The sequence below is a fragment of the Anolis sagrei genome, chromosome 6 (genome assembly GCF_037176765.1).
Source record: "Anolis sagrei isolate rAnoSag1 chromosome 6, rAnoSag1.mat, whole genome shotgun sequence".
Classification (NCBI taxonomy): domain Eukaryota; kingdom Metazoa; phylum Chordata; class Lepidosauria; order Squamata; family Dactyloidae; genus Anolis; species Anolis sagrei.
This window is the reverse complement of record NC_090026.1, coordinates 78,152,457-78,164,797: the sequence shown is the minus strand read 5'-3', so window position 1 is coordinate 78,164,797 and position 12,341 is coordinate 78,152,457. Positions and strand designations below refer to the sequence as shown.

Here is a 12,341-nt window from a genome sequence, read left to right as displayed (position 1 = left end):
CACTGATGTTGATGGAATGGAGCAAATTGCAAAAACAGAACTTGAGAGACTGCAGGTTGCCAGCAGGCTGTGCTTTGCCTACAGTATGTCCTCAGCACTTGAAACTCACACCTGAATCATAATTAAATCTAATGTTTATAATTGTAAACCAATGTAGAAATATGAGAAGCTTCCCGAGTTCAACTCAAGTAAAATTGTGTTTGTTTCAAATTGGGATTTACCTTTTGGCTCATGAACAATAAGGTGAGTGCACTCATTCATTTTGAGTTGCCCTGTATACTGGCCACCATTTTCGGTGGTGAGACGTTGAACCTCTTTTCGATCCGTGCTGCTCAAGCCAGTTACACACACCGTACAGCCGAGAAACAATGGACACAAATAGTCATCCATATTTATGTCTGTGTATCTAATCATCCTGTTGGAAGCAAGGGCAATAACACAACTCTTGACATTTCTCATTAGCAGAAAAACCATCTCGAGTTCAGTCACAGTTAAAGAAGACTTACAGAAATCATTGGGTTTATGTTGGTTATCCAGCAAACTCCAATCACACTGATTTTAATTAATCAATCTCCAATTCTATGAAAGTGTCTATGTAACAGCACAACGTTCTATGGTTATGCATTAGTCAAAGATATGACTCTATTTTTGCCATTCTCCCATTATTGTAAGTGGGAATTAATGGTTGAAACGATTCTTTCTTGGTACTGAGACTGAGTGAAAGCAAGATTACATAATAATTTTAAAATCTTCATTAAGGTAGCTCTTAATTTTTTTACTTCACAGAATGTTAATAAATTCACAAATCACAGTCTTACCTGTGTTTGGATTTATCCAATAACGCTTGTATCCAAGAGGGAAGCAAAATTGGTTTCTTTAAATTAGCAGCAACTAAGTATTTTTTGCTTCCAACTTCTCCAGCTATAAGATGTGTTACTAACACATTAAGATCTCTGTATACACGGCCTCCCATCATCTGTACATGCTTGTGGATTTCGTCCTAGAACAGCGGCACATAAAAACAATCTATATATATAAATTTGTTAGGAGCATCCAACGAGGAAACAAAACTCAAAAACCCCCCAACGAAACTTAACCAAAATTCCCATGCCCATAACACAACCCACAAGGTACAAACGTATCTACTCAAAATGAAAAACAACACAACAACACACTCACAAAACGGCAAAACAACAAAACTCAAAAATCCCCCAACGAAACTTAACCAAAATCCCCGTGCCCATAACACAACCCACAAGGTACAAACATATCTACTCAAAATGAAAAACAACACAACAACACACTCACAAAACGGCAAAACAACAAAACTCAAAAATCCCCCAACGAAACTTAACTAAAATCCCCGTGCCCACAACACAACCCACAAGGTACAAACATATCTACTCAAAATGAAAAACAACACAACAACACACTCACAAAACGGCAAAACAACAAAACTCAAAAATCCCCCAACGAAACTTAACTAAAATCCCCGTGCCCATAACACAACCCACAAGGTACAAACATATCTACTCAAAATGAAAAACAACACAACAACACACTCACAAAACGGCAAAACAACAAAACTCAAAAATCCCCCAACGAAACTTAACTAAAATCCCCGTGCCCACAACACAACCCACAAGGTACAAACATATCTACTCAAAATGAAAAACAACACAACAACACACTCACAAAACGGCAAAACAACAAAACTCAAAAATCCCCCAACGAGACTTAACCAAAATCCCCGTGCCCATAACACAACCCACAAGGTACAAACATACCTACTCAAAATGAAAAACAACACAACAACACACTCACAAAACGGCAAAACAACACAACTCAAAAATCCCCCAACGAAACTTAACTAAAATCCCCGTGCCCATAACGCAACCCAAAAGGTACAAACATATCTACTCAAAATGAAAAACAACACAACAACACACTCACAAAACGGCAAAACAACAAAACTAAAAAAAAACCCAACGAAACTTAACCAAAATCCCTGTGCCCATAACACAACCCACAAGGTACAAACATATCTACTCAAAATGAAAAACAACACAACACACTCACAAAACGGCAAAACAACTGAGCATGCGCATTGGCGCCCAGCCGCAAGTTCCATCGCGCGCGCACATGGCCTTCCGCCCAACGTTCCCTCTGCGGAAACCATGCCCACTCCAAGCCCCGCCGCGCCGCTTCCCGCACACACACACCCCCTGCCGCACACACACACGCAACCCCACGCTCCATCACTCCCCCTGCCGCCGCACACACCCGCAACCCCACGCTCCATCACTCCCCCAACCGCCGCACACACACGCAACCCCACTCCCCCCGCCGCCGCACACACACACGCAACCCCAGGTTCCATCACTCCCCCCGCCGCCGCACACACACACGCAACCCCACGCTCCATCACCCCCCTGCCCCAATCTAACCTCCTTTTACTTCAGGCCACCTCCAAACCCCACCCGCCCCTTCCCGCCCTGTCAAAATCTAGGAAAGACAGGAAGGAAGGAAAAAAGGAAGAAAGAGAAAGGGAGGTAAAGAAAAAGGGAGAAGGAAGGAAAGTTAGAGGAAGAAGAAAAGGAAAGAAAAGGAAAGATGGAAGGAAAGAAAAGAGAGACAGCAGAAGAGAAAGAAAAAGGGGGAAGGAAGGAAAGAGATAGAGAAAGAAGAGGAGAAGGAAAGATGGGAAGGAAGGAGGGACGGACGGACGGAGGGACGGAGGGAAAGAAGGAGAGAAAGAGGGAAGATTGGCCACAGCAACACGTGGCGGGTAAAGGTTGTTATTTCTATTATTATTATTATTATTATTATTATTATTATTATTATTATGCTATTATTCCTCTGAGACCCTTTTAGGGGGAATGGGAGAGGTGTCAGGTCCCAGAGGCAATGCATTGCATTATTGTTATTGTTATGATGGTGGTGAAATAAAAGGAAATAAAAAGTGAAAGAAGGAAGCAAACAGGGAGGGAAGAAAGGCAAAGGAAGAAAGGGGGAGGGAATGAAGGAAAGAGAGAAGGATGAAACCAAGTAGTGAAAGAAGGAAAGAAAGAAAGAGGCAGAGAAGGAAGAAAGGAGAGAAAGGGGGAGGAAAAGGGGGAAGGAATAGGTAGGGACCTCTCTTTCATAATAGTCCAGATATCTACCTCAACTTTGATAAGTTTTACTATAGGCCACAGCAACGCGTGGCAGGGCACAGCTAGTGAAATTATGAAAATGAAAAAAAAATTGGAAAGCACTAGAAAGACAAATAATGCTATACAAATAATACTAGAAGTATAGCTCAAAAACAGTTTGAAAAGCACAACAGAAACAATACTGGCACACTTGAGAAGATTCAGGGGAAGGCACAATATGTTGACAATGTAAACAGGGATAGATGTTTTACATTCTAATTGTAATCATGATGTAACATGTACCATAAACTATTGGACATGCTCAGTGAGGATGATAGTAATTATAGGTCAAAGTAACATGGAAGCTAATGATTCCCTATCTGTGATACAAAACACAGGATCATCTGAAAACGGACAGTTTTGGCATGATTGTAAAAAACAGAGGAAAAGAAAAGGAAGGATATAATAATTTTCAAATTATAAAATGAACAGTCTCTCCTGCCAAAAGATATGGCAAGTGTATTTAAAGTATCTTTAAATTCTGGAAGATTTTAATTGCATGTTATTGAAACAATCTTATATGAAAGAACAATGCATTTATCTATATATCTAGTATCTACCTACCTATGTTTGTATGTATTTCCAAGATGGCTCCGACTTCCAGAGAGCCCTGATTCCCTCCCTCCCCCAATGATAGATCTGGACCAAACCTGGCACATACACCCAACATGACCAACTTTAAATACTAGAGGGGTTTGGGGGGACTTGACCCTGGATGTTGGGAGCTGTAGTTCACCCACAGTCAGAGAGCACCCTAAACCCAACCGATAGATCTGGACAAAACTTGGCACACATATTCACCATTACCAACTTTAAGGAATGGTGGGGTTTGGAGGGTAATGACAGAGGATGATAGGAATGACAGTTTACCCACTTCCAGAGAGCAATGTGTACCCAACCAACATTGGATTGTTATCAAACCTAGCATGCATACTCAACATGAGCCACTTTGAAAGTAAGTTTGGGGTCCTAGTTGCCATGACTATGTGTTTGTATGACTTTTACTGCTATAAGCAACCTAATGTAATAATCTAGAAGATAAACTACACATAAATGGCTGAGCAATGTATTCCATAATACATTACCCTAATTTCCTTCTGAAGATTTGTACATGATATCGTCACATCAGCCATGGTCATATTAAATACTGGATAGTCAGCTCTTGGGACACACCGCTGGTTCTTCATACAATAGATAACAACCTGTGGTCCAACAATCCTACAGCCCAACTGAGAAAATGTAAAGGGAGAAAGTCAATAAGATATTTTCCTCAAAAATTAATCCACCAAAGCTAATGCATATTTTTATCAGCCAACAAAATCCACATACACTGCATAATTAGGACAGCAGATTCTTTTACAGTGGAAAAATAGTAAAATCTATTACTCAATATTAACAGTAGGTCAACAATCCTGATAATTTGATGAAAAATGGGATTTGTTTTTACTGGCTTCTATTATATTGTCATTAAAATACTCCATGGAATAGCTATCAACAGAACTGGAATCCAACTCCATCTATAACTCTACCCCATAACATTTTTATTAGCCCATACATTGATTCCCTGAACAGCTTTTCGTTCTTGTTTTCAGTTTTCAGATCAAAGGCCCTTTATCAAGATATCATACCAGCATAACCAAGTACAAAAATAAAATGCAAACCTTTTGAAGGTGATTAAAAACGGTGCCACTGAATGGATCACATATATAAAGGGATTTGTCATTCTCCTGTATTCTCAGTGCAGCTTCATTTTCAAGAATTTGGAGATACTCTTCTGACTGAAATTCTTTAATAGACTGTGAAATAAACAGAAGCAACAGAACATATTCTCTGAATTGGCAAAAAAAAAAAATCAGATTTCTAATTCAGTTATTTTGAATGCTTCCAACAATACAAATGCAAAAATGATACATAACTGAAGTTATTTTAGCTAAAGTTCCTATACAGTAAGAAGAATTCAAACAGCAAAAAGGCAAGGAAATTCAAAACTTCTACTCAGTTTGGTACCATGTATATTTGTTTCAAAACTTATCTAAACTCCACTGAAATCTATGGAACTTACCACAGATATATATAGTAAATGAAAGGCCAGAGGTTGACCATAGGGTCAAAGAAAAATGGTCCCATGCTAAAGAAAAAAATGTTCTGAAACGAAGAAATAATTGAAACTATTGAATTATTAGGATTTTTTTTAAAAGTCAGATGAAGATTAGCAGAGCCTATTGATCCTACCATTGGCTAAATGGCTCTTTTATTAATAACAATGTAAGAAAGAAGTTTAACATTAATAATTTTGACTGCTGCTTGCTTGTTGGTTTTATATTACAACTTAATGACTGACATTTCATGATTAGCAAATATATCTTCAATATCATCATAATTTGCTGTGTCGTTGCTAGGTAGATCTCCAAAACTGATATAAATAGTAAGGTATATATTTGCTCTGGTCATTATAATCATAGGCTATCACTTATGGGTATGATTGTCTTTCAAGGGTAGTTTTGGCAGAGTCCATAAGTAACTGTAGAGACCTACTCTGGATCCCTATGGTCTTTAACAGTGAGAACATACATTTCTAGGTGGAAGGCAGTCATAACAAGGGTTTCCTTGATGCACCTTCCTCTTGGCACGTTTCTCCCTTTCGCTGATTATTTGTGCCTCTTTCAAATCCATAGCACTGGTGCTAACAGCTGATCTCCAGTTAGAATGCTTGAGGGCAGGAATGCCTAGTTCTCAGTGTTTATTCCACATTTTAGATGAGCTTTAAACCCATCTTTAAATCTCTTTTGCTGTCCACCAACATTCTGTTTTTCACTCTTGAGCTGAGAGTAAAGTAATTGCTTTGAGAGATAGTGATTGGGCATTCAGACAATATGGCCAGCCTAGCAAAATTAATGGTTGATGATCATCACTTCAATGAGCCCCCTGTGGCGCAGTGGGTTAAACCCCTGTGCCGGCAGGACTGAAGACTGACAGGTCGCAGGTTCAAATCCGGGGAGAGGCGGATGAGCTCCCTCTATCAACTCCAGCTCCTCATGCGGGGACATGAGAGAAGCCTCCCACAAGGATGATAAAAACATCAAATCATCCGGGCATCCCCTGGGCAACGTCCTTGCAGACGGCCAATTCTCTCACACCAGAAATGACTTGCAGTTTCTCAAGTCGCTCCTGACAAGACAAAAAAGAAATCACTTCAATGCTGATGGTAAGGAATATGTTTGCTCTGCTGCCAGACTGCTCAAATTAAATGTTTACATATCTCCACCACTGTCATTTAAATTGCTCTCATTTACATTGCTGTACTCCATTCCTTGAATCTAAAATTAGGCACATTTTCTCCTTCAATGGCTGCGCCTACAACACCCTTCCATGCAGTCAATTTATGAAGCCCCCAGCTTCACAAGTCTTTGGATATTTTAGGACCACTTCTGCTCCCCAGATCTCAATGCTGGGAATCAACAACTCCTCCATTTCATTTGTGCACAAGCAGATGAAAAATGGGTGATACAAGGAAAGAGAGAGCCACACAATCCACGGAAGTCATAAGTACCAAGACCATAAATCTTGGCCCATCGTTGGCTCTAGCCTGCCTACTACTGACAGTTGGCCTCAATTGACTTTTCCAGCACTTCTGAGGGAAAAGGTTAAGAATGGAAGAAAAGCCATATTAGATAAGAGCAATGATGGATCAGAGCCAAGTATTTATCTAGTCTATCATTCTGTTCATGCAATGACTAATCAAACTGCCCACAGAAGGCAGCAAACAGGACATAAATCAAAATGCACCCATATGTTTATGCTCCTCAGCTACTGATATACTGAGGTATACTGTTGTTGGTGCTAGAATGTATAGCTATCCTCATTAGTAATGTAGTTAAAAGTTTAACTATACATTGTGAGATGAAGTACTTTCTTTTAAGTTCCCAAACCACTCACACACAGTGGACATTGGACATTTTATTTACAGACATTTTATTGGACATTTTATTTACTGCCTAATGTCCTAGTCCCCACATAGAATATTATTATTTTTAAAATAGCAGGTGCACCCTGGGCTATTTTCATTAAATTATCACAATCCTATATGACACAGGAGTATATAGGTTTTGGCTGAACTAAAATGCCAATACCTCCCATTGCTCGCTTTGCACCCATCCTACAGCATGAGAGAAGCTAAGAAAGAGGAAGGAGACAGGGAGAACTTTTCTGCATTCATTTTGGAAAATCTGCTGAAAGCCACAATATTTTTGCCTTCTGTAAGATAAAAACTTCAACAGGAAAAGTCATCAGGCATTTTTGCTGCATCCAAACATGGCTCAGTCTTATTTTCAGAGAGCGCCTCACATATGTAAAAATTATCTTACTTCAAGGGCCTGAAGGAAAAAATCTGAGTTCTCTGGAGACTTGATGAACTTCACAAGATATGGTTCCTTGTTATTTTTCATCATTTAACTAATGAGGAAAGAAGAAAGAGAAGATGTAACATTATATAGGCAAAGGAAACATTAACAAAAAGCCTATTTGTGTATTTATTTATTTACTATATTTGTATACTGCCCCTCTCAGCCCAAAGATGACTCGAGGAGGTTTACTTTTGGCAATCAATGCCCCACAAGATAAAATACATTCAAAAACAATTACATATAAAATAGCCATGTAAAAACAATAAACAATTAACACCATAAAATACAATTCTCAGCGTCTCATTAAAATCATTTTCCGTCACATCGTCTTGTCATTCCATGAGTATCAATCAAAGAGTTATACTGCGTCTGCAAATGCCTGCTCGAATAGGCAGGTTTTCTCTTTTTCGAAATGTCAGGAGGGAGAGGGCCAATCTAATATCCCTAGGAAGGGTGTTCCATAGCCGAGGAGCCACCGCTGAGAAGGCCCTGTCTCTTGTTCCCGCCAACTGGATCTGTGAGGAAGGCGGGACCAAGAGCAGGGCCTCTTCAGAAGATCAACTACAACTCCCAAATTACAAAATCAATCCTCGCCCAACCCCACTAGCATTCACATTTGGGTGTATTGGGTATTTGTGCCCAGTTTGGTCCAGTGAATGAAAATGCATCCTGCATATCAGATATTTACATTATGATTTGTAACAGTAGTAAAATGACTGTTATGAAGTAGCAATGAAAACAATATTATGGTTGGGGGTCACCACAACATGGGGGACTGTATTAAGGGGTCACGCCATTAGGAAGGTTGAGAACCACTGATCTAAGGGAAAATGAAACTAAAATAACTATCTCAGGCTATTAAATAGGAACAAATTTTGTGGAGCTCAGCTGTCAGTTTCATAAGAAATGTACAGCTATAAATGTTATGGCTTAAGCAGCTGAGGGGGAAAAGGGAAGGGGCCTGAGGCTGTTAGGAATGCTGGGAGTTGAAGTCCAAAACACCCAGAGGGCCAAAGTTTGCCCAGGCCTATTTAGATGGATTAGGAATCAGCTGGTTTTCCTGTAATAGGTAAAAGTTGGAGGTCTTCCTGGCTGAGGCCCCTGAGGAGCTGTAGTATTTCTCAGGCGGAGGAGGCCCCTCTCATTTCTGGGCCCAAAGAGAGAGAGAGAGCGAGGAAGGATACAGGTTCCCCTTGCCTTCCTCCGGGATTACCTCAGCAGCACGTCCTCGGCCTGAGGAAGCGACCCCCTCTCCCCTTCTCACCAACAACTCTCTTCTTCCAAAGGCTGGCGGGAAAAGACTCCTGGACGGAGGGCGCATGCGCCAGGGACGGCTCGTGACGTCGCCGGCCTACAAACATGGCAAAGTTTCCCTTAAAGGGGCAAGGTACGGAAAGGCAGAGGCGATTGGTTGAGAAGGATAGTAAGCGTGGCCCCTTTAAATATTGTTTGTGGGCGAAGGGATAGGGTGGTTTTGTTGTTTGAGTTTTCTTCCGGCGCTTGTGCGACCACCGGTATTGTGAAAAGTAGCTTGCCAAAGAGAGGGTGTCGCTTCCTTTGGGGAAGTTTCAGAGAGGAAATCCTGGTGCTATCAACACTGCCAAACAGTGCAGTGTGAAACCGCGTTGGATGGTCAGTGTAGACTCATATAATGTAGTGAAAGGACCAAGGCAGAGACATCTCCAGCTCATCCCCTGTTTGAGTATCAGCCAGCACGTCAACGACTTAAATCTAGACATAGTTTTCTAAGATCTACAGCAGTGGTTTTCAACCTGTGGGTCCCCAGATGTTTTGGCCTTCAACTCCCAGAGATCCTAACAACTGGTAAACTGACTGAGATTTCTGGGAGTTGTAGGCCAAAACACCTGGGGACCCACAGGTTGAGAACCACTGAAGAAACACTTGCTGGAACACCTCAGTAAGCAAGAGTCCAAAAGTGGCAGGCTCAAACCCAGAACCTCAATCAATGGCTGATACCAAATGAGAGACTCCCCCCTGGGCACACAGAGGACTGGGCGACTTGGAAGGGGCTGAACAGACTACACTCTGGCACCACAAGATGCAGAGCCAACCTCAAGAAATGGGGCCACAAAGTGGAATCCACGACATGCGAGTGTGGAGAAGAGCAAACCACTGACCACCTGCTGCAATGCACCCTGAGCCCTGCCACATGCACAATGGATGACCTCCTTGCAGCAACACCAGAAGCACTCCAAGTGGCCAGATACTGGTCAAAGGACATTTAATCAACTACCAAACTCACAAATTTTGTATTTTGCCTGTTTGTTTGCTTTGTTCTGTTAGAAATGTAATATAATTGACTGGTTGCCCTGACATGACAAATAAATAAATGTAGTTTAATATAGATTCACCTTGTCTCCTGTGCTATGTTAATAATATAATATAATATAAAATAATATATCGTATATATACATATAATATCTATAATATTATAATGTAATGCAATATAACACTACTAATAATATGATATTATAAATATATATTTGTATTACATGTAATATTAATAATAATGTTACAATGTAATGGTTTAATACAATATAGTAATAATTAATACTGATATTGTACTATGCTAATAAAATAGATTTTATGCTTGTGGGTAAACAGCACTTCTTGCTGTTTCTTTGTCAGTGTTGATGTGGAGAGTGTCTGGTTTGCCCACTCTGGAACATGCAAAATATCATTGTCCTTCTTTAAGGGTCCCTTTCAAATCTAGGATACTATATATCTCTCTGTGTGTGAATCATATAAAAAGGTAAAGGTAGTCCCCTGCCATTAAGTCCAGTCATGTCTGACTCTGGGGTGTGGTGCTCATCTCCATTTCTAAGCTGAAGAGCCGGCATTGTCCATAGACACCTCCAAGGTCATGTGGCCGGCATGACTGCATGGAGCGCCGTTACCTTCCCGCCGGAGTGGTACCTATTGATCTACTCACATTTGCATGTTTTTGAACTGCTAGGTTGGCAGAAGCTAGGGCTGACAGCGGAAGCTCACGCCGCTCCCCGGAATCGAACCTGCGACCTTTCGATCAACAAGCTCAGCAGCTCAGTGCTTTAACCCACTGCGCAACCGGGGGCTCCGTGAATCATATATATCTATCTATATCTATGGCTGGATGGCTCTTTGTCAGGAGGGCTTTGATTATGTTTTCTTGCCCTGGTGAAGGGAGTTGGACTGGATGGCCATAAGTATTTTCTGTTGCTCATGGAGGTTCTGTGTGGGAGGTTTGGCCCAATTCTGTCCTTGGTGGGCTTCAGCATGCTCTTTGATTGTAGGTGAACTATAAATCCCAGTAACTACAACTCCCAAATGTCAGGGTTTATTTCCCCCAAACTCCATCTGTGTTCGTATTTGGTCATATGGAATATCCGTGCCAAGTTTGGTCCAGATCCATCCTTGTTTGAGCCCAAAGTGCTCTCTGGATGTAGGTGAACTACAACTCCCAAACTCAAGGGCAATGCCCACCAAACCCTTCTAGTGTTTTCTGTTGGTCATGGGAGTCCCGTGCATCATGTTTGGTTCAATTCCATCATAGGTGGAATTCAGAATACTCTTTGATTGTAGGTGAACTATAAATCCCAGCAACTACAACTCCCAAAAGACAAAATCAAAAAATATTTGAGTGAAGGACATACATTGGGTTGTTAGGTATATGTTGTCCAAATTTGGTGTCAATTCGTCCAGTGGTTTTTGAATTATGTTAATCCCACAAACGAACATTACATTTTTATTTGTATAGATTCCCAACTCTAAACCACTTATCACACAGAGGTTCCTGATACCCGTGCAATCTGGCATACTTAATCTCCTCTATAGAATCTATTCAATGACCAGTTTCATCAAATCTATGAAGCAAAAATCGTATAGCACTTAAATTTCCTAACAGGAAAACTAGAAAGTGAGTTAATGCTGTTTTTGTTCTCCCTCCTTTCACAAATCCAGTCTGCAATATAGTTCCTGTTTGTTCTGTAGAGGGAACAATTTTTGAAATAGCTATGAGATGCAAAACCAAATTTGTGGGGAAAGTTTCTCTTCCGAAATATCAGGTCTCTATTTGATTTTCATCTGTGCGCATTCGATGTAATTTTCCAAATCCCCACCAGAAGCTGATAGAGAACAAATGAATGTTCCGAGTTGCTTTCATAGTTGGTAGGTGATCTATTCAGCTCCCGACACTTCATCACATTCAGGAGGAGTTATATAACTCTTACCATTCAGTCATAAATATTCAGAGATGCAGGCTTCATTAGAAGATAGACAAACATTAAACCAGGGGACCTCAAACTAAGGCCCGGGGGCCGGATACGGCCCTCAAAGGTCATTTACCCGGCCCTCACTCAGGGTCAACCTAAGTATGAAATGACTTGAAAGCACACAACAACAACAAAAGCAGACCCACACTTCCCATTGAAATAATAAGTTTATATTTGTTGTTAAAAATTGTTCTTCATTTTAATTATTGTATTGTTTTAAAGTGGGTTTTTTTTTTCCTCAGAAGAAATAAGATATGTGCAGTGTGCATAGGAATTCATTCATGTTTTTTTTTTCAAATTATAATCTGGACCTCTAACAGTTTGAGGACCCCTGCATTAAACAATTGCTCTTGACCAGTGGTTCCCAACCTTTTTTGTTTTGTTTTGTTTTGTTTTGTTTTGTTTTTAGCAGGGACCACTTTGACCAGGGACAAGACTCCAACATTATTACCAAAAGGGTTACAAATCAGTTT

General features: G+C 40.6%; 1 protein-coding gene across 1 annotated transcript in view; it reads right to left on the bottom strand.

Annotated features, from left to right (window-relative positions):
* Positions 1-8,912, bottom strand: part of TOPBP1 (DNA topoisomerase II binding protein 1) — a 38,174-nt gene extending 29,262 nt beyond the window's left edge. The window contains exons 1-6 of the mRNA XM_060781799.2: positions 8,811-8,912; positions 7,559-7,646; positions 4,856-4,990; positions 4,280-4,423; positions 819-1,000; positions 222-415 (exon numbers count right to left, since the gene is read on the bottom strand). Coding sequence (XP_060637782.2) covers positions 222-415; positions 819-1,000; positions 4,280-4,423; positions 4,856-4,990; positions 7,559-7,642 — 739 coding nt within the window. The 5' untranslated portion in view covers positions 7,643-7,646; positions 8,811-8,912. The remainder of the gene's footprint in view (positions 1-221; positions 416-818; positions 1,001-4,279; positions 4,424-4,855; positions 4,991-7,558; positions 7,647-8,810) is intronic.
* Positions 8,913-12,341: the final 3,429 nt, after the last annotated feature.